This window comes from Melanerpes formicivorus, unplaced genomic scaffold, assembly GCF_026170545.1.
Source record: "Melanerpes formicivorus ecotype bairdi unplaced genomic scaffold, bMelFor1.0.p_v2 SCAF_3, whole genome shotgun sequence".
Taxonomy (NCBI): domain Eukaryota; kingdom Metazoa; phylum Chordata; class Aves; order Piciformes; family Picidae; genus Melanerpes; species Melanerpes formicivorus.
In genome coordinates this window covers 11830116-11853544 of record NW_027142355.1, presented here as the reverse complement: position 1 = coordinate 11853544, position 23429 = coordinate 11830116, and the positions used below count along the sequence as shown (strand labels likewise).

The following is a 23429-nucleotide window of genomic DNA, read 5'->3' as shown; positions in this document are numbered from 1 at the left end:
TTTCTCCAGGCACAGCCTTTCCCCAATTACATTAAGCTTATGAACCTGTCTTTAAACAGACTCCAAATCTTTTAAGCTCCGATTTCTGATATATGCCATATCTGAAGTCTTGGCTTGTTTCTCCAGCACACAGCTTCTATTGTGGCACATATATTTCCCACTCCAATGAGTGCATTATGATGCTTATGTCCAGCAGGTAAGTGTTTCACTTGAGTGTATTTACCGATCATTCGTTACAAGGAGGATTTTTCCTTCCTGGGGTTTTTAGATGCTACATCTTATTCCATGTTTGTTGTCTGTAAACATCTAGTAGGCCAAGAAAAGATGTTTCTGTTTCTAGTGGCAGCAGTTGTTAATTCAGATAAATGGTAATCCTGAATGTGTACAAAACAATTTTCCAACCAAAGAATCTCACAGTTCTTAATCTGTGGAAGTCAAAAGTGTCATACCTGGGGAGTCAGAGGATTGGTACTAGGCAGAGTACTAGATTCTGCCGGGGGCAAGCTTACTGGAAGTGCTTGAAAACACACATGTGCTCATGCTGTGCCAATAACTGGGGAGAGTGACACCCCATCAGGTCTCAGTGGCAGCCCATGACGTCCCCTCAGTGAGAGGCTGCTCTTTGTTATGACTGACCCCCTGCCAGGACCAGCCAGCCTCCATTTCAGCTGGAAGGGTGGTTGCTCTCACCCCAGGTCTGGAGGAAATATGATGGAGAAAGGTAGGGCTTGAAGGGACCCTGGTTTTAGAGCAGAAGCAAAGACATCCAGACAGGTGGATCTCATCTGACTTTCAATATGTTGGCATTTACATTTTATTTATACATTTAACAGAAAACAGGTAATTAGCTGTATGATAGCTCATTCAGCAGCAGTAATATAACATAGATCATAATTAATGTAACACTGGCAGAAAAACTGTGTACATAAGCCCACAAAATACCATGCATGGAGAGCAAGCATGAGGGGTTGCTCCCCAGGTGCTGGTCCCAGGGAACTCTAAAAACTCTGGCAGCAAGTGATTGTAATAGTTCTCATTCCACCCTTCTCTGTAACCAATTTGGTCTGGATGTAAACCGTCAGGAAATGCTATGATGGGACAAATGCTTGGGGCTCTGCAAAGACCATGCCAGGCTTGACTCCAGGGGTGGCCAGAACTTGGGGCTACCTCCACATGGCTGCCTGTCACCAGGACAGAAGGACATACAGACACATGGCTTCTCTGGGCAGGGCTCTTCTGTGGTCTCAGCTCAGGCATTCCTTCCTAAGGCATACAGCTCTGTCCAGGACAGACTCATCCTCCACACTTGTCATTAGTTTTCCCCATGCTTGACTAAAGACCTGTCTGCCCTGAGCAGGAGCAAACCTCCATGCACACGGCCACTCAGTTCTGTAGACTGAGCTCTGCTGTAACGGGTGGATAGATTTTAAGCCCTTCTAGGGAAGCAAGGTAGAAAATCAGGACTAGATCTGTAACAGCTAATTTTATCTCTTAAAATGTACATGAAAACAATTAACTTAGAGCAGTGATGTCCATGGTGTTAATGTGAGGTTAATATCGAGGCTATATTACGCCTTTTCAGCTTCCTTTTCCAACTTCCAATCTCCAGTTGATTGTTTTTGATTAATTAGCAAAACACAAGAATGCTTCTGGGTAGAAATAGTTGGGCTTGGTATATTATCTTAGTTTTAAAAACATTTTTCAATGCCAGAGATGGAGGTATATGTTTCTCAAAAGCAAAAATCTTGAAGTGTAGAACTCATCTTCTACAGCAAATCCCTTTACCAGGGAACTGTGCAATATGTCACACCTCAAGTTACTGAATGGACAACTGATACTTGACCCTGCAGACCTTTTTCTGTTGCCTGTATTATATTAAGGCTTACTCCAAGCTCATCACAGCCAAAGTGATTCCTATTAAACTGCTGTAACCATACTCCTGTACAGCAGCAGGCAGCTGTGGGAAGGGTGTACCTCATGGTTTTAGCCTACTGAGCAAGAACCCTGAACCACTGCAGCTGGGTGGCTGCATGGGAACAGAATCCCCTTCCCAGTCTGTTTCTTTTTATTTGTGTAACAGTTGAATCCTCTGGGATCTGCAGAAATGGGATGTGTCTGATTTGTAGTGTCAGGACTCTAGGAGAAACTGTGGGACGCTGCAAGGGCAAGAGCCCTACTGCTGTATTTAAAAGCCCCACCTTTGCTGCTAATTGGACCACTGCACGACACATAGAATTCTGCATTTTTCTTTAACACTAAGACCATTAATTTCTCAACTGCTCTCTGTGACGGTCCTAGCTTATGTCAACCTAGTCCTTCCTGGATTAGCCCTTCCCTTGGATGGCACAAATGTCTGTACAACAGTGACAGATCAGAGCAGACACCAGACCTGGGTTAAAACAAAGCTTTTTAACCTGGTTCATTTTAACCTGGATCAGTTCCCCAACACTGTGATCCACACTGTTAGGGGCAAGAAAAGAAATGATACAAAGGGAGAGTGAAGAGCAAATCATGTGTGAAAGGACAACCTGAACTATAAATGGATGAGCATGACCAATCTCAGTCACTTGACTTAAGACAATATAAAAAACCCCTTTAAACCTTCCATGTATTTTCATAGCCTTAAATTGCCATTTCTCCTCTGTCTGAAATAATTTCCCAAAATGGAGAGTGGCAACAGTGGCAGAAGAAAATGAGACCAGTACTGTATGTGTATGATGACAGCAGCTCTTGTCTGAATGCCCAGCCTTGTCCCCAGCTGCCTGAGCTGCCCAGGAGACCATGGAGGGACAACATCTCGTTTTATTTTCTCCACTTTCTGCAGCCTGAAGACAGTAGAGCAGGATTTTGTTCTGCTCAAAAGAGTGAGGATTTAGAAGCTGTGCCAGATAAGTACTGGAGTGGAATGATGCCATTCTGAACTCCTACCTTCAGGACTCCCTCATGGGATGAATGCTAACCTGCAGATCATAGAGATGGGAGGAAAAAGCTGCAGTGTTGCCAGCTAGCTCTTCATTCTCTATATTCCTCTTCATTCCCTATATTCCCTATATTCCTCTTCTGCATCATCTGCTCTCAGATTTCTGGTGGGAAAGGGGCCAAGGACAGTGGCTCTAGGCCTACTGCACATACACATTTTCATCTCTTTTATCTGATCTTGACAATTTGATTGGAAAACAAAAGGAAGTGCTAAGCTGTCACCTCCAAAGCATCCTACCCAAGCCATGCAGGATACAAATGCTACCAAGTACAGCTGCTGCTACTGGGAGCTGCGCATTGTGGATGCTGACACCCAGATTTTGCTCTTTCTGAAAGACATTGCTAGGGATTCCTGATGGCATTAGAGTATGAAACATGGCTGTGTGATATCAATGAGCAAAGTCTGCTGGGAAAGCTCCTATATGGGATGTTCAAACTGAAACAAGGGAGATGGAAGCAGCCCATAAGCAACTTGACGTTTTTGCTTCCACAGAGACCACATGACCCCCAGTGCTGCCATGTGGTTTCTGAGATTCTCTTGGTTGAGCACCTCCACATGGACCTTTTCTCAAACCAACTGGAAAATGATTGCAACACTGTTATAAAAACATAGTCCTACAGCTCCAAAAGCAATATAAATTTGCAAGAGTCCCCATCACTCAAAGTGTGAAGAAACAGGATAGAGATAAACATAGGAGAAAGTGAGAAATGGACTGCAAGGTTGCTATTTTGGGGTACGAATTTACCTTTCAGTTAAAAGAAAGGTCTTGGGAGTCTGGGAGAACCTGCACTTAGTTCTGGATCTTGTTTCTTTCCAGCCCTTTTTATTTACAGAATAAGCTGCAGAAAGCAGTTATTTTAGACATGAATAATTTTTATCTGAGCATTACTGCCTACCAGAGATTTTGTTATTTTTTTGAGGGCTAATTTTGTATTTTGAGTAGGAAGCTTCAACTTCACACCAGTTCTACACATGCTATCCAGCAGTTTGGGCAAGATAAACTTGTAACCAAGACATTCCTCCACTAATCTCTATGGCTTTTATCAGGATTTTATTATTGCTTACCTTGTTGTGGACTTAAAAAGATGTGGAGAGTATCAGACATGGTTTAAAATGATTTAATATTTAAAGTATCACTGGGATGTAGGCAAGCACCCCTATATATCCATCCAGCCCCAGTTTCTGGTTTTGCTTTCTAATTGGTGAGTAAAGCAGGCAAGGCAGGACCAAGTGAATTGCCCACAGTGATTTCTGCATTAACCACCTCTGTTCCCACTCCACGTCTTTCCAAATCCTCAGTCCCCTCCTGATACCTCTGTGCTGTTTGTCCTGCACCACCCTAGCACTCAGAGGAGAGGGGATTCCCACAGGGACCACTCTGTCTTGGGGAACCCAGGCAGCGTCAAGGCAGGAATAGCTTCTGAAAAGCAGCAGAATTAGCAATGTCTTGCAGATCAAAACAAGTCCTTAAAACAGACAAAACAGTAGGTGGGGAAGGTAGCAACCCAGCCCCAGCATTCCCACCTTGCCCATTCATCTGCTTTGGCACAAGGTGAGAGGCAGCAGACAGCTCCAGTGCCAGCACCCTCAGTCTGTTTGATGGCTCATCCAATGTGAGTGACAAGGAGGAATAGCGCTTGGTATCATCCTAGGCATCTACGTGCCTGCCAGTCTTGCTCTTGAAAACAGTCTGTCAAGCACAGATAGCTGTTGAATCAATGTAGATTTTATTCCACAGCTCATGCCGAGTTACAGTTGATGCCGCTTCTGCCAGCACAGGGTGGGCTGTGCCACTGCACACCAGGACGGATCCAGTCTATGAGGGAGAGGATACCAGCGCTGACTCCTCAGTGCCCATCTTGGATGACTGTGAAAAAGCAGCTAAACAGGAAGACTTCAGAAATGGCATCACTGTGTTGCTGCTGCCAGTCTCTCCTGACGGTGCCAACCAAACATGCATGTTTGCCAAGCATAGAGGAGAGTTTGGATGTCAGTCCGTTCTTCAGATGAGGTGTGAAAACAAAGGCCTCCTTCACCAGCCTTGCTGAACCCACTGCATGTCCCAAACAGACTATGAAAATCAGCTGACATCCAGATCACTGTTTCATCTTCCACCAGACAGCTTCTCATGCCCATCCCAAGGCTGTAAATTGCTGTGGATAATAGCTGTGATGTTTACCCAGACCGTGGCCACCCACCTGTGCTTGCGCAGAGGGTCCAGTGCTTGATGGTCCCATTGGAGAAGTGATGCATGGCTACTTGGAGCTTGTGTACTTGGTGACAGCTTTGGTGCCCTCTGAGACGGCATGCTTGGCCAGCTCTCCTGGGAGCAGCAGGCGCACAGCTGTCTGGATCTCCCGGGAGGTGATAGTGGAGCGCTTGTTGTAATGGGCCAGGCGGGATGCTTCTCCAGCAATGCGCTCAAAGATGTCGTTGACGAAAGAGTTCATGATGCCCATGGCCTTGGAGGAGATGCCAGTGTCAGGGTGGACCTGCTTCAGCACTTTGTAAACATAAATGGAGTAGCTCTCTTTCCTGCTCTTGTGCCGCTTTTTATCGCCTTTCTTCTGGGTCTTTGTCACAGCTTTCTTGGAGCCCTTTTTAGGGGCAGAGGTGGACTTCGCTGGCTCTGGCATCCTGAGAGCTCTTCCTCTGTATCTTGGAGCTGCTTGGAAAGGACACCAAAAAAATCAAATTCCTTTTTGTTCTTCTACAGTATAGTTTTACTGACAGATGAAAGAGTGAATCAGAGACAAGCAACATCTCTGAATCTGAGACAAACACCCCATGACCCCATGCTAGCATTTTTGAGCTTCTGTTGAGAACTGCTCCATTTTGTGTATAGGTTTTCTTTGTTTTCTGCTCAAATCCCCATAATATCGGTCTTGTAAACATCATTGGTCCCAGACCTACCTGGCATCTACTTAGCAAATAGGGGCTGGAGAAAAACATTGAGAAAAACATTGCAGTCCCAAAGAAAATACTAACTCCAGCATGGATTAAATTAAATCTTGCTGGAATAGGCTGGAAACTGGCTAAGTATCACTGAAACCACTTTTATATAAGATTAGTCATAATGATTTTACATGGTTATTACTGTCTTGAATAGACCCTTTTTTCCTTTGCATGGAGGTGAAAGTTTACTTTGTGGGTGCTTGCATTTCTGTGGCTATTGTTTTACATAATGTATTGCAATGGAATATAAAAAATGTATGGTTTTATGCTAGCTAGCTGAGCAACAGGAATCTCTCAGTATTCACACTGGCTAGCAAAAACACCAGAGAGGAGAAAAGCTCAGAAAGTGGTAGGAATCACCTGGCAAAGAAGCAGGAATGTGGACAAGAGGAAACAGTCAAAGAGCTTTTGGGCTATGTGTTGATGGAGAGAAGCTACACAGACTGAAATAGTTTCCTGATATTTAGTGCTTTCTGCTTTTGAGCGAGATTGAGCCTCTGCTGGCCAGTTTACATCACAGATGCCTCATCCTCCCTGAGTTTCTCTTCATCAGAGGCCAACCTGCAGAGCCCAAATCTGCAGTCAATTACTGTCCTCCAGAAGTGCAGTAACAAAAAGACAGTACTTAAACCTGTCATAAAACTGGCTGCCTCCCATAAAACTACACATTTACATTTGCTTTACTATGTGGGTCAAAGGAATAGCTATGTCATAACCTAGTAAATGGCTTTGTGTTTCAGAGGACACTTTGAGAGCTCCCTTGAAAGGCAAGGCTTCTCCAGTCTTTGCTGGAGGATCAGCTTCCAGCATCACCTCAGGGATTGATCTGAACCTCTTTTGAAGATGACCTTGGAACTGCAGTCTGTTGGGCAAGAAAGATTAGAAGTGAAGAAAGAGCTTCAGGGAGGATGGCACATGGGAAAATGAATAGCAATAAACAGGAAAGAGGAAGCTGGGATGTAACATATGGTCTGCACATACAGAGCATCAGAAAGAGACCCAAACTGTGCCTGTGCCAAAGCAATGGCTGCATGCTCAGTCCTGCCTCTTCTTGGGAAGGAATGAGATGCCACCCTGCACCATGGCCTGGCTTCTCTGCTGTTGCTTGCATCTGCAATCAAAGCCAGACACAGCCACTGTGTTGCAGCCAAATCTCTAAGAAGTTTCCAGTTGCAGACATCTTTGATGCTAATGCTGGATTTGTGCACCCACATCTTTGTGGATACTAGCTCCTGCTTCCAAGCCATGTGAGAAACCTCCGTGGCAGCAAGTCCTCAGAATGTGAGATGCTACCTTCCACCTGCAGCAAGCATTAGGGCCACTGCTGGCTGCTTTAGCTGACAGGGCACCAGTGATAGGCTCTGGCAGCCACGTGTTCTGGGCAGTGTTAGGCAAAGGGTAACATTGAGCATTTCAAGTGGGGGTACACCCAGCTGCAACAGTAGGTTGGCACTGCTTAGGATACTAGGAAGCAGTGAGACAATATTTCCACCACAGCCTTCCAAAATGCCTGCCTGGCTAGAAGCAAAAGTTGGCACCAGTGTCATTAGCTCTGAGTTCTTGCTCAAGTAATGAAGTTTCTTCCTAATAGGAATTTTTCCTTTGTGAGGCCTGAGAGACCCATTCAAGTGTCCTTTCTTTCATCTTGTAAAAATAAGTAGTTTGTCATTCCAAAATGGGATATTGCCTAACTAGGTGTAACAGACCAGCATACAGCAAAACTTCATATAGCAGGTTGCAAAGACACCACTAACTCCTCACTACACCAAGCCCTTAAACAGTTCATGCTTAAACAAGTATTAAAGAAAAAACACCAGCCAAAACTGGGTAAATACATGCAAATCTCTCTCAAATCCCTGACATAACTAGTAACTTAACAACATGTGTGGAGTATAAGAAGAAAAAAGAAAGGAGAAGGGGAAAGGAAAAAGGAAAGGAGAAGGGGAAAGGGAAAAGGAAGAGGAAAAGGAAAGGGAAAAGAGAAAGGAAAAGGAAAAAGGGAAAAAAAGGGGAAATGGAAAAGGAAAGGACATATGAACAAAAGTATCAAAAGCTGTTGATGCTTTCTTCTATTTAGCTTTGATTTAAGAACATGAATATCTTTTCCAAGTTTCAGGAAACCTGTAGTTGTAACGTATGTGATTATAACATGTGGAAATCATAAACTAATGTATTTTGCTGACTCTGGAGTTACAGGAAAAACAGTTTCACAGAAAGAGGAAGGAGATGGGTAGGTTGTGAGAGTAATTCTCCTTCATGTGAGCTTACCCCCAGCAAAGCTTCATCGTCAAGTGAGCTGAACTAGGTGGAAAAGCATGGACAAAGAGTCATGTCCAGGGATAGTCAGGATGGCTCTGACCAAAGTGGACTCTGAGACTTGGCATGGCAAAATTCTCATTTTGAGTGTATGAATAAACAGTATTACAGAAATGCCAAGAATGTGCAGCTGGAAGGAGCCTTCAGAGCCCCATGCTTTGTTTTGAGGATGGGGTACCCAGATGTGCTCTCCTAGATAAATTTCTACATTGTCTTTAAAATCTCCAAATAACATGATTTTCATGTGATATGTGCTTGACTCTGACACCTCACCCACTTTCTTAATCTTCCTGGGAATTCTTTTCAGTATAGGCATTTATGAGAGCAAGCATTAGACTGCCCTAAATGTCCTGGACACCCTTCAAAACTCTGACATCTGCCACTTTAAACAGAGTATCTTCTCCCTCTGGTAAAAACATGATTTTTCTTCCTCTCTTTCTCAACTTGGAAAGCAATATCTGGAAAAGAAATCCCACACTGCTCTTGTTTGCAGACTCAAAAATTTTTCCAAGAGAAGAAGTAACTGTGCACTTGCTTCTTTTTCTTTTGAGCTAATTTTCTGGCAGAAAACCACCACAACTGAAAAAAATGTAAATTGCTATTTCTTAGGCCTTTTATAAAGTGTGTCCTTCTAAAATATGAATTAATTGATAAAGGCATTTGTACTGCAGCTTTTAAAGGATGAATACAGAGCCCAGCAGGCACTAGAGTGATTTCACATGTCTCCAGAGAAGGTCACACCTGTAGAACATCTCTGTCTGACTACCTAACACCCTCAGGTAGTATGGCAAGGATCTTGCTCTCCTCCCACGTATAGCCACGATGAGGGAAGCCATTTTAAAGTTCAGAGATTAGCACAAAAGCTTTGGTGTTGTTGCTTCCCTCCACCCAGTTCTTTTTTGCAGCCTACTGTTTAACAGGTAAAGAACACCTTATTTGAGAACAAGTTATCTTCCTTCCAGTTTGTTTGCACAGTGCCTAGCACAAAGAGTCCGGCTCAATTTGCCAGATGCTAAATAAATAATGTTAATAATGGTCAACAGTATCACAAACTGTTCTACCAACAGTGCAAGGCAATCCACAGGCAGGTGCTGCTCTGATGTGAAGAAAGAAGTAGCGGGATTATTCCCAAAGTGTTCATGCTCACGTACACAGTTTGTTGAGGAAAAAACAGGGGACCTTTAAAAACATGGTTTCTTTTAATGAAAATAGTTTCTTTTTTTCATAAAAAGACCCCAGCTAACCAATCTCCTCCCAAAAAACCAAACAAACAAACCAACAAAAGCCAAACACAACCCCACCCCCGCCCCAAACTCCACACAGAAAAACCCCAAGCCAAACAAAAAAAGGTAAAAAGGTTAATAATAATTAGTTTTTGAGTTTGGAAGTGTTGCCATCATGATTCACTTCTCTGCTGTGACGGTGAACAAGCTCTGGCACAAGTTGCTCAGAGAGGCTGCAGGGTCTCCTTCCATGGAGGTACTCAAAATCCTACTGGATATGGCCCTGATCAACCCATGGCTACCAGCTGTGCTGTGAACTGGACTACATGTTCTCCAGAGGCACCTCCAGCCTAAGTCACTCTGTGACTCTTAGAGACTGAACCTGGGTACTTCTAACCTAGAACAACCTCTGTGAACTGTGTTCCTCTGATGGACATTTCTCACAGGATACTGTACCCAAAACATCCCACAAAACCTCCTAACAAGGGTAGATAGTGCTCATCTCCACATCCAAGTCATCAAGGTCTCTGGGACACAAGGTATGGCCACGCAAGAGGAGCCACTCTGAAGCCTCATAGTGACATTTCAAAAGTCTCATGCTTTTGAAGAAAATCTTTGAGCACATTTTCTTTATGGTTTTGTATGCTCTGAGTCAATCAGTTATCAGTGCTGGCATCTTTCCCCTTCTTCAGAAAACCAACACCAAAACAAATCACAGTATTTTTTCTAGCCACCTCCAAACATCAGCCTGCCTGCTGCTAGAAACCAAAGCAGTGACAGATACATCTTCATTTGTGTTGACATCCCTTTCTTCAGCATCATTAAAAGGAAAATGAACTGAAGATGTATTTGAAGATACAAATCACTACAGTCTCTCAGATCTGAGATGAAAGAGGAGTCCTGTTGAGAAATCCCACGTGAAGCCTGATGCTGTCTTTGTTTTTCACAGCCCTGATATATTGATGGAGGGAGAGAGAGAGGCAGGGAAGCTCCCACAGCATTTTTGTTCATTTTTGGCCTGCTGCTTAGTCTGTAGGATCAATGCCAGCAGTGTGCATGGGTGAGCATGGGTGGACTATTAGCTCTTTTTCTTGGCTCTCTCCCCATGCAGGGGTGGAAACAGCACATGAATTTTCCCCTTCTTTTTTTCTATTAAAAACTGTCCTTGCTGTGATGAGCTCTGTAGCATCCATCATAAATCCCCATGCCCACTGGGCTTCTCCCTTGCTGTAATTTCATAATCAGCCATAACATTTACATTTTAGAATCAGCACTTTGTTCTTTGGAGAACAAAATCTTTCCTTGGTGAAAAAATAAATGTTTGTAGAAAAAATTCAAGCTCTCATTCTTCAGGATATCTGGTATTCTGATATTTGCTAATCTTCTGATGATCTATTTTAATCCTTGCTAGAGCAAATGAGAGCCAGCGGGCATTTGCTGTTTATTATGCCCCTTAAATAGGAATGTTCTGTTAGTTCTGCCCAATTATTGTCCCTTTCTTTAGTTTCTCTTGCTGTATAAAATAAAATAAACCAAACCAAACAAAAACCAACCACAAGTTTGGTTTAATCCTACAGGTCAAGAAATGTAAAGTGAAACTTGCTGCTGCTTTTTGTTTTGCTCTCTCTGAAACACAAAGAAAGACAACAAATTAGAGAATGTTACCACCAAAAAGAAAGATTTTTCTAATGGCTTCATCTGCTCTGAAATGCTTGGAAGAGCACAACAGCAGGTCTGGTAAATACAGTTTACAAATTAGCAGATGTCAGCAAATCACTGTTATCAGAATAGTATATTTCTCTAAATTGCAAAACCTCTTTTTTTTATATTGTACAGCTATCTACCTGGAATTTACTAAACCAGAATTTGCTCATCTGGTAAGTGCCTTTAAACAGCAATAGCTAAGAAAACAAGCAGATGTTTTATGGTTATTTGGTAGCAACCTCTGCCTTAGGTAGTAAAGTAGATCAGAAGCATGAACATTTCATTGTGAGACATTGGTGATGCTGCCTTCTGTGCAAAAATTGATAGTAATATTTTGGACTGGAAAGAATTTTTCTCTTGGTATGTTGCCTAGCATGTGATGATGAGGTAATATTTGCTCTGAAGTAATGAGAAGGAGAATTTCCTAGAATAAGGTACACTGGTCTGAAATGCCTGATTTTTTCCAATGGTGGAGGGATGCAGAGATCAGTTTTGAGGCTCCCAGGTTTCCTCCCAGGTAATCCAGTATCAGTAATAAGGCCTCATCCCCAAGCCCACATGCTGTGCTGTACTCTATATGATTGCTCCTGTACAGCTATCATTTTAATAATTTTAATATTTAACCTTGGACACACACATGCAGTTTTTCTAGGGAAAAGAGTCATGCTTGTATATTGGACCTTGAAAATAGGTTAAAACTCAAGGTGATCACTCCCCCTTAACAGAGGCAGAAATGCTACAAACACACTCCCTAAAACAGATACACTGTACAAAGTGATCTTTAGATTTCTTTACAAGAAATACAATCAGAACAGAGCACTGAGATACACTGGCTCTTTGACTGATCCTTATCATTGCTTGCCTTAACATGTTGCTTGGGAGTACAGTACAGGATACTCTTAGAGTAATCTTTCCTCTTTTCTTTCCTGCCATTTCCATTTGTGACCTTAGAAAACACAATTTTAATCACCAGCAACAGCTGTAATTTCTTGTGCTACTTCTGTCCATGCAGAGAAGGCACACTGGATTTTTAAAGAAAAGAAATTTATATCCACGAATCAAGCAGAGCAATACAGTGACACAGCACAGTGAGAAGAATGACTGTCAGGAGGCTAAATATTTCTGTCCTTACTCTGATTAAAGGAGTACCTGAAGTTAGTGGAGGTTTAACCTAGGTCTGACACCAGACATATGATGTTTAGAGATGCTTAGCACCAACAGTCAACATTGATTTCCACTGAAATCCAGGAGTCAGCACACTGTATAGATCAGACTCCACATTTTATCATTTATTAGTGTAATTTTATTTTTGTTGCTGTGCATAAATGAATACTTTAAAAAGCTTCAGCATGACTTTCATTTGCTCTTCATGTAATGTACCCATTATCTAAGCTCTCTGGAATATCTCAAATCTACATGCTTGACCAACAGGATCTAATAAATGCAAAAAGGAGAAATGATGTTTTGTATAGATCAATATTCACTAAACGCTTACCCAGGACCAGCTCTACTACCATTCCACTCCAGACAGCTTTGCCACAAAGTGAAAGTCCTCAGTACTGTCACAGTCCAACAGAGAACACAACCAGGCTCACTCCCTTCCTGGGGTTTTATCAGTACCTGAAAACCTTAACAACATAAACTGCAGCACAATGTACCACTCCAAGTTTCAAGCAAGACATCACAGCAGCTCTACTACTCATTAGCATCACACATTCTACCTATCTTGATTTGCGAAGTACAGGCTATTGGAGATGAGTGTGAGAATAAAAATCATAGGTGACTGGGGACTGTAATACTATAATGATCCATTACACATCAGAAAGGCACTTTACTTATTCCTGATGACCCATGCTATTGAAAACAAAGTATGGATTCAAAATAAATTGCTCCATTACATATAAAAAATGAAAATTACTTGATCTTTGATCTCATCAATTTTTCTGAAAAAAAAAAAGCAGAAATCCATAAACCTGAAGAGTTTGCTATTTAAATGGCTCCCACAGTGCTGCCATGGTCTCTAAATCAGCAGTGATAATAAGCCTAGAGAACTGCTATGGCATTTAAGCAAGCTATTTTCATTGGTGCTGAAAAAGCATCTATTGAAAATGCACTAATTCAGCCATAGACAAAAGTATGAGAGAAGCTAAGGCCCAACACCTGCAGGCCATAGTGGGTGGGAGAAGGAGATAATGCAGTCCCAGGAGAGCTGCTCCTGAGTCAAGGCAGGAGTTATGTGGGAACCGATGCAGAGAAGGGTGGCACCTCTTCCTTCTACGTGCTCCATCCTCAGGTTTCAGTAAGTTTCTGAAAAACAATTGGATATCATACCCCAAAATATTTCCCCTTTCATACTATGCTGACTGGGAATAATATGTGTAGATATAAAACCACGCTGAAGTGGAAAGCTTTGTTCACAAATTAGACTCGAAATAGAAAGTCATTAAGGCTTATGAGTCTTAATGTGATGCCTAATGAGCGGGGTGATGGGTGTAACACACGTGCTGCAATATGCCCTCAATGGCATGGGTGAAATAAGCCCAACAGAACTTATCAACAGCTTTTGTGTGATATATATTGGTCTAATGCACATTTGCTCAACAGATCTGGGCAATATCAACACCTCTCCCACTGCATGAGAAAGACCCAGGGGAAGACATGATCTGTGCAGCTCTAATCAGTCATGATCAATTTTCCTTCTAAATGACAGTCACTAACTTCAATCATTATTTCCCAGTTACATTACTCACATTTCAGCAAGTACTGAAAATATTAAAAAATATTACTGGGAAGCATGCAATTAATGAAAAAGCCAGGATTATATGAAAGGATTATGTGTATCTGGGAACATGGATACAGGAGTAGATACAGGAGTTATGGGTACCACACATACGCGTCATGCCAGAAACTAATGAGCAATGAGTGGCACACAGTCAGATTTCATTGCTACAGGATACTGAAAAATATTGTAATGTGTGTATTAATAATTAATTTGTCATAGTAATAGCAATTTTACTGTAAAATGGAGATGTGTGACTATTACTGGAGCCTGCAGGGAAACAAAGATAAATGTCCTTCCCCAAATCTCACATTGTTCAATAACTGGATGTGGAATACAATCCAGAACTGCTGACACCTTTCTCTACTGCAGCCACTAGATCACATTACCACAGGCAGAGAGTCCTCTGAGCATTAGAGGTCATCACTGTGTGAAGCAGGAAAATGGAGACCCTTTTAGGTGGAAGCAGAGGAGAAAAGCACAGCTGGGACAATACAGCAAAGCTCCCCCAAAGCAGGGAGCTGGCTACTCTCCAGAAATAGATAGGAGTGAGCACTAAGGACATAAGAGTTATTGAAGGCAAAAGTAAACTCTCACACAAGAACTGACAGTAAGCTGCTTTAAAATGTTCATGGATAAATTTATACTAGAGATCATAGAAGCACAGAATGGTTTGTGTTAGAAAGGACCTACAAAGCCAGCAGTGTGCCCAGGTGGCCAAGAAGGCCAATGGCATCCTGGCCTGCATTAGGAATAGTGTGGCCAGCAGAAGCAGGGAAGTCATTGTGCCCCCGTACTCTGCATTGGTTAGGCCACACCTTGAGTACTGTGTCCAGTTCTGGGCCCCTCAGTTTAAGAAGGACATTGAGACACTTGAACGTGTCCAGAGAAGGGCAACAAGGCTGGGGAGAGGCCTTGAGCACAAGCCCTATGAGGACAGGCTGAGGGAGCTGGGATTGTTTAGCCTGGAGAAGAAGAGGCTCAGGGGTGACCTCATTGCCCTCTACAACTACCTGAAAGGTGGTTGTAGCCAGGAAGGGGTTGGTCTCTTCTCCCAGGCAACCAGCACCAGAACAAGGGTACACAGTCTCAAGCTGCACCAGGGGAGGTTTAGACTCAAGGGGAGGAGAAAGTTCTTCACCAAGCGAGTCGTTCGTCATTGGAATGGGCTGCCCAGGGAGGTGGTACAGTCACCGTCCCTGGAGGTGTTCAAGAGGAGATTGGACGTGGCACTTGGTGCCATGGTCTAGTCATGAGGTCTGTGGTGACAAGTTGGACTCAATGATCCTCGAGGTCTCTTCCAACCTTAGTTATACTGTGATACTGATCTAGTCCAATCCCCCCCTGCATTGAGCAGGGACATCCTCCACTAGAGGTTGCTCAGAGCCTTGTCAAGACTGACCTTGAATATCTCCAGGGATGGGGCCTCAACTACCTCCCTGGGCAACCTGTTCCAGTGTTCCACCACCCTCATAGTAAAAAACTTTTTCCTAACATCAAATCTAATCTACTCTTCTCTCATTTAAAACCACTGTCCCTCATCCTATCACTACAGGCCTTTAACAGTCCCTCTCCAGACTTCTTGTATAGGTCTCCTTCAGGTACTGGAAGGCTGCTATTAGGTCTCCCTAGGGCTGAACAACCCCAGCTCCCTCATCCTGTCCTTATAGCAGAGGTATTCCAGCCCCCTGATCATTTATGTGGCACTTTTCTGGACCTGCTCTATAAGGTCCATGTCCTTCTCGTGTTGAGGGCTTGGGAGGTGGACACAGTACTCCAGTACTGGCCTTCTGGGCTTCAAGTGCTCATTGTTGGCGCATGTTCAGCTTCTCATCCAGCAGCATTCCCAATTCCTTTTCTGCAGGGCTGCTCCCAACTTCATCATCCTCCAGCCTGTATTGATATCAAGGACTGCCCTGACCTAGGTACAGGACCTTACACTTTGCTTCACTGAATCTCTTGAGGTTCTTCTCAGCTCACCTTTCCAGCCTGTCCAGGTTCCTCTGAATGGCATCCCATCCTTCACACTTATCAACTGCACCACTCAGCATGGTATCATCTGCAACTCTGCTGAGGGTGCACTCAATCTCACTACCAGTATGATTGATGAAAATATTGAACAGCACTTGTCCAAATAAAGAACCTCACTTGCAGTCTTACTTGGAAGTGAGAGAATGAAGGCAACAGAGGTGGGGAGAAAGATTAAGAAACTTGTATATTATGTATTTCAAAGACAAAAATCTGATTTTTTTTTTAAAAAAAAAGGGCAATTCAAAGATATGGCAGTAGCAATAAACTGCTCTACATTAATGAGACAACATTTTTCTGTTTTATGTTGCTCTGTTACTGCACAGATATCCTCCACTTCATAATTCTCTGTCCTTTATTCAGTGTTCCTTCTTTCTTTCTTTGTCTCACACCCACTACAAGTACCAGGAGGTTCAAAGCCTTGGCATGTTTGCTGCCACTTAGTCCCATCCAGCCTTGTACACAGACTAACACGTTACTTGGAAGAGCCATGGAGTTGGAAAACTTGCAATTCTCCAAAAACATTGAAAAAAATCATTATCACATGGACTAGTCAGTGTACTGATACAAGCTAAAAAGGCCATCTTCCTTCTAGAGAAATCAAAGCATAATTTGGGATACATCAATATTTATGTCAGGCAGGGTGCAAAGAGCTCTCTGCTGAAGACTCAGTTACAGCCACTAGACCCACAGTAAAGAAAATGAGGGTTGCTGGACAAAATGACAGCCTCAAAAAGCCAGTGGTCCTGGCTAGTCAGTAGCAAATAGAACAATTCAGTATATGGCTTGCTTTTCAAAACACAGAAAGGTTTACAAAGGCAGCAGGTTTAAAATGCCAGTGGAGTGCCACATTATTTGTATCATACTGTTATTTTTAACTATCTGTGGCTTCATCATCCTACACTACCCTTCGTCCTGAGGCTTCCACACCTTTATCTTCCTCACTGTGATGGTGTCCCAATCTGTTTCTTCTTCAGATGAAGTGCTCACCCTTTGCTCTCTTTCTCTCCTGTTGGTGCTTTTCTCAGCACACACTCTCCACAAAGCTCACTAGTGCCTTTGCTTCAAGCAGCACATATTTGCAAGTAGCTCCTGAGTCCTTATCTCAAGTTATGCTCCAGTTATCACAGGGACAATCGACAAGTAGGACAATCAGAGCCGGACCGAGGACCCAGAGTGCAGGAGAGGAGAGAATATGGGATTAATTCTGGCATAGGAGAAAGTGGAAGGTGTGACAGGAAAGGTGAGACAATTGCAGCGTCCATCTGTCTTCAGGGCAGAGCTGCTGTATCTTCAATGCATTTTAAGGCTTACACACATCAACAATGGAAATAACTCATATATTTGTATTGGGTAGACTCAGCTTGTTCCTGATAGGCTGTTCCCGCTCTTCTGACTTGTAGCACCCCACTTTTTACTCAAACATTTTCCATGTCCCACAGAAAACCCAACTGGAGGACTTATCCCTTTCTGTCAACATGACAGGAACTTCCCCACCCTTCCTTCATTCACATTTATCAGTGGGTTACATCAGTTCTTTAGGTTTTTCCCTTTCCTTCCCATTCCTTGATTCTGCCTGCTCTGGTGGGAGAAATGAGGACTCTTATCAAATACTTTCCCTGGCCATCCTTCACCCTAAATGTTGAGCTCTTCCTAACTTTCTGTCCTGCCTGTACCGCATTTCAAGAACTTCTTGCAAAAACATCGCGTACTTTTCTGCTCAAGCTTCCTCTCACTTTCCACATGTCCTCTCTGTAGCTCCCAACAACCTGTGCACCTGCATTAGCAGAGAGATTTGGCTAGGTGATCTCTAGAGGTCCCTCCCAACCCATACCATTCTATGCTTCTATGATTCCTCACACCCTTCTTCCACTGTCTCCTACGCACATTGCATTTATTGTCTTGCCATGTTCATGTTTTGTTCTCATTCACATCTTCATGTCTTCTTTAATGTAGCATTTCCTGCTTCACAAATACCGGCCTACTACTTACAGTCTCTCTCATCATAATAGATAAGATCACACAGGCTATAGGGACAGGAGAAATGTTGTATGTGTAAAAGTATGCCTGTTTTTCCTGACTCTCTCAGTTAGCTTAATACAAACTTTTTCCTCTTAAATCCTTTACCACTGTGGCTATAACCTCACAACTTCTTCCTCAGTGCATACTCCCTGTAATGATTATCTGGGGTATGGTTCTCTTCAGCTGATGCATCTTGACTGTCTAGATGGCACATCTCATGTCAGAGATGAGTCCTCTGCAAACCCTTCCATGACTGTGGGGTAAACACCAATTTTTAACAAATAGCAAAGAAAACCTTATTACAATGATCTCACTGTATATTATCATAGAATCACAGAAATATTTGATTAGAAGCAATCTTTAAAATCATACAGTCCAACTGCTAACCCTACACTTGTAGGTCACCACTAAACTATGTCTCTCAGTGCCAAAGCTGCACATCTTTTAAATACCTCCAGGGATGGTGATTCCACCTCTTCCCTAGGCAGACTATTCCAATGCTTTACAACCTTTACAGTGAAGACATTTTTCCTAATGTCCACCCTAAATCTCCCCTGGTCCAACTTGAGGGCATTTCCTTTCAGCCTGTCACTTATAACTTGGGAGAATAGGCTGAGCTGTACCTTGCTATAACCTCCTGTCAGTTACTTGGAGATCCTTATCCTCCTTTTCTCCAGGTCAAACAACCCTGTACCCTCTATGAGGAGCATCTCACAGAACCTGTGCTCTAGACCCTTCGCCACCTTTTCTGCTCTTCTTTGGATACATTCCAGCACCAAAATATTTCTTGTAGTGATGAACACAAAACTGAGCACAGTATTTGAGGTGTGGCCTTACCAGTGCTGAATACAAGGGAACAATCATATGCCTACTCCTGCTGGCCACACTATTCTGATACAGGCCAGGATGCTGTTGGTCTTCTTGGCCACCTGAACACACTGCTGGCTCATGTTCAGCCAACTGTCAGCCAGCATGCCCAGGTCCTTTTCTGCTGGGCAGCTTTCTAGCCGTTCTTTCCCATGACAGTAGCATTGTATGGGGCTATTGTGACCCAAGTGTAGGAGCTGGCACTTGGCCTTGCTGAACCTCATACAACTGACCTTTGCCCATCAATTCCTCTGTAGAGCCTCCCTACTGTCCAGCAGATCAACATTCTAGCCTAAATTGGTGTTGTCTGCAAACTTAGTGAGGGTGCCCTTGATCCCTTCATCCAGATTTCTGATAAAGGCATAAAAAAGAACAAGCCCCAGTATTGAGCCCTGGGGAACACCACTTGTGACCAGCCACCAACTCGATTTAAATTCATTTACCACCACTCTTGGACCTAGCCATCCCAATAAGCTTTTATTCAGATAACCATATACCCATCCAGGCCATGAGAAGTTTCTCCAGGAGAATGCTGTAGGGAACGATGCCAAAAGCTTTACCAAAGTCTAGGCAGATAACATCCACAGCCTTTCCTTCATCCACTAAGTGGGTCACCTTGTAACAGGAGGTCAGGTTTCTAAACTTTTCAAAAAATTCAGCCCCCCTCCCCATATTCTGTAAGAAAGCTGTCATCTGCTTTTCTGCTCAAGCTTCCCCTCACTTTCCCATGTCCTCTCTGTAGCTCCCAACAACCTGGGCACCTGCATTAGCAGAGAGATTTGACTAGGTGATCTCCAGAGGTCCCTTCCAACCCGTACCCCTGATAAGACAAAGACTCCCCCCTGACAAATCCTATCTTCAATAAGGTCAGCAAAATAATATGACAAGGGTGGTGATTAACTCTCACTACAAAGGAAAATGTTGAGTTGATGTAGGTGGCATGTAAAATCCCCCACTCTTTATGAGTCAGGTAAGCTGCCAGAAAGCAGAGGTGGAATCCGTGGGATGGAGCTGTTTTCATACCAGTGAGTTAGTAGTGTGCTTTTTGAAAGACAAAAAAAAAAAAGTGTAATTATTAAATAAGATCTTTTAAAACCTAGGAGTTATTTAAATAGCAAAATGTAACATTTGCCCTTGATCCCTAATGATGCTGTTTGTAGTCAGTGAAAGTCAAAGGGAAATATTATTAAACAACTCCACCCTCTAAGGTTAATGCAATATTTTCAGGTTATGCATTTATTCTTCCATCTCCCACCCAATGCACATGATTCTACAGTCACAGCTCTCTCCTCTCCCTCTGGCCTCAGAAAAAAAGGGAAGCTGACAAGCTGAGATCCCAGCCTCACCCCACACAGGGTCCTTTTCAGAGAGACTTAGCTCTTACGAGGGGAAAAACATTTCTCTCCCAATAGCTGCAGAGAGGTGCATAATTATAGACTTTTCACTACTAAAAACCAGACTTATTTGGGTCCAAAGTGCTTACAAGCACCCTCTGGTACTCTCAGTGGGAGCACTATCACTGTTTTGCTCACAATGCAGCTTGAGCAAGATGCTTTCTCATGTTCACTTCTGAATTTAGGAACATTTCCCAAATACTTAATTTTTCAATCTACCCAATACATGTGTTTGAGGATGGGCAGGAGCAGTGTATTTCAGGTGCTGAGAAAGGGATGATACTATCAGCATGTCTGTCCTTTGCTCATCTAGTGAACAGAAGAGCTGGAGCAGAGCAGAGATACACACATACATGCACGCATACATACATGTGTGTGCACAGAACACCCCCCATATATATGTATAGACAACCCTTCATATATAGAAATAAATATATATATATGCACACACATGTACATTTGCACATATGTAAATATAAGTTAAGAGAAAGGATGGGTGAGGACTATGACCAAAGGACATATGGAGAAAAAACGACAAGAGGAAGGTAGAATAGGACAGTAGAATGAAGTGAGATGTCAGGAAGGAGAAAGCAAGACAGGGTATAAAAACCATGACAGAAAAAAAGGGGGGGGAGGGAAAGAGAAGATATATGACAGGGCACAAAAATGAGAGAAAAGGCAAAAGCAGACAAAAAATATAGAGAAGGGGGAGGGTAAAGTAACCAGCAAATTGTTTGGCAAAACAGAAATATTGAAGCATAGGACACAGAAGAAAAATTTAGAGGGTCCTAAGAAGAAAGAAAGAGAGAGAGGCAGAAAAGACAGATAAAGACAGATAGAAAGTAAGAGGACAAACTTCGCACAGCAGAGAAGTTGTGAAATAAGCAATTGGAGAAAAATATCACCTGCTCGTTCAGCACTTCTGAGTCACGGGTGAGAGGTGCTGCTGCCCCAGTGAGGAACAGTCAAACCCTGGGAAGTGACAGGCTAAACCCAAGGAGAACAAAGGATGAGGTGAGGGGAAGACAAATGATACCACTGTACTAAGTTGCTGCCTTTTGTCTAAAATAGAAATAATGAAGGTCACTGAAATCACAACTTTGATTTTACACCTAAAAGAAACACCTTATTTTTTTCCAATACAACATTTTTTCCTTCTCTCCCAGTGTTAGACTAATGAAATTACTGTACACTCCAAGGTTACACATCCCTAGCAATGAAGAAAACCTCTGACACCATTATGCCTATAGCAGGCTTTGCTTTCTGGCTTCCTTTGCCTACACAAGCTTGTGTAGAAATCATTCAGTAGACAAAGCTAGATTTCCTGCAGCTCCAAAATTACTGTGATAGCGTTGGGTATCATCAGTGGGATGAGGAAAAAGAGGAAGCAGACAGGGGTGAGTGCTCAGGGAAATATCTTCTTTTTTGGTTTTGTAATTAGGAAATCTTACCAATGCAGAGGGGAAAATTGCTTCTGGTAGATAATCTATCATTCCTTTGCACATTGAATAATAGGAAGAAGGAAGAGGGTATGGGAAATCATCAGATTTTTTTTCTGTTATTAATGTCTTCAGTGTAATACAAACATAGTTGGGAAAATAACACAGTATAACACAAGTACTAAGGAGGGTATAGAGTAAAAAGCCCAGGAAGATCAGTGTTCCAAGGGCAGCACCAGTATGAGAAACCAGTTTTATTAGTAGTAACAGGAGCAACATATGGAGATGAATGAAACTGTTTGTAAATGTGATATGCAATTGCACACTCTCACTTGGCTTTCCTTTTCCACAATCTGACTCAGCCTCCACATGGCTCCACTCCCCCATCTTTTGATTCATAAATTCTTGATCTCAAAAAAGAAGAGATTTACAAAGCCAGCACACAAAGGGCATGAGATGATGTGAAATAGAACACTAGTGAGTGCAGAATGTGCCACCCTGCACAAAGGAAAATTTGCCAGAGAAAAGCAGTGGACCCTAAGCCATTCCCTCCAGGGGGTCACTGCTGAATGCCACGTAGAAAACTATGGCTGATCTCCATTGCACTAGAGGCACACGCTGAGGAGGACAATCTGTTAGAGAATTGTGTAATATTGCTTACACTGAATGACAGCCACTCTGTTAGGCAGTTCCTGCAACGCTATGCCCAGAAGATACATGAGAATGAGAAGAAAAAGGGTTTCTTATGGCATACACATTTTGTACTTCTTAAGCTCAGGGTTAACAATAAGCAGTGCAAAATACAAACTGTGCATGAACAATGCTATGCAGCCCCATATGCTTACTAAATAATTAACAAACGTACACAGCGTTGACACAGTGTTGCTATACACAGGAACGACCCTTCCTTCCCTGTGGGCCCGAGTTTATCAGCGTGTTTGTGGTAAGGCTGCGGACAGCCAGCCTGGCCCAGCGCAGACCCCGGAGGCGGGTGCCCCACGCTGGACTGCAGCCCCTGGCCCTGCCACCGCTTTGCCTAGGTTCGGGAATGTGCTTCGCGTTCAGCACACGGCGAACCAGAGCTCAATTAGCGCCGGCGATGCGACTCCTAATTGCTACGGCAAAGCTGCTTCCCTGCCCGTGTACCTGTCACGCCCGCAGCACGACCTGATCCTGCTGGGCTCAAGACCAGCCGCAACGCCCGCTACCGCCACCCATTCTCTGCATCACGGTACCGGCTGCGGAACGAACAGCGCACTGAGAGCGCAGCCCCGCTGCGGACTGCGCTGGTGTGCAGTGCCTATAGCAGAGGGCAGCGCACACTGCACTATTACCGCCAGCACAGTATAGTGGATCTTGCCTGCTAGGCGTCTGGACTCCTCCGCAGGCGAGCTCCAGGCGCCGGCACGGCGCAGGGCAGGTACACACCGGGCGAGGCGGCGAGACTGGGGGGAAGGGGAAGGGGGAGGGGTGTTTGCTCGCTCGTTGTCGCTCCGCGCAGAGCTTGCGAACGCCGCACTGGGCAGACCACGGCACCCGCCACCGGCCGCTAAAGCTGCAGCCCGGGTGGGACCGATAGGACGCCTCCCTCTGCGCCGCCGCGCTCCTATGGGCCACTCCGCCCGTGAGGCCGCCCACAGGCCGGCCCCGCCCGCCCCGCCTCTGCGGGCTCCCGCCGTGGGGCCCCCGGGGGCGGGGCGGGCGCGCTGCGCGGCCCCGGCG

The 23429-nt window shown here is 43.8% G+C and overlaps 1 protein-coding gene across 1 annotated transcript; it reads right to left on the bottom strand.

Annotated features, from left to right (window-relative positions):
* Nucleotides 1–718: 718 nt before the first annotated feature.
* On the bottom strand, nt 719–23233 carry LOC137455514 (histone H2B 5-like). The gene is made up of 2 exons (XM_068166416.1): nt 23068–23233; nt 719–5645 (listed from the first exon to the last, which is right to left on the bottom strand). Exon 2 carries the CDS (start codon nt 5614–5616, stop codon nt 5236–5238), a length of 381 nt encoding a protein of 126 aa, XP_068022517.1. The 5' UTR covers nt 5617–5645; nt 23068–23233; the 3' UTR covers nt 719–5235.
* Nucleotides 23234–23429: the final 196 nt, after the last annotated feature.

Coding starts and splice junctions, on each gene's coding strand:
- LOC137455514 (XM_068166416.1), bottom strand. CDS start 5,616: ATGCCAGAGCCAGCGAAGTCCACCTCTGCCCCTAAAAAGGGCTCCAAG.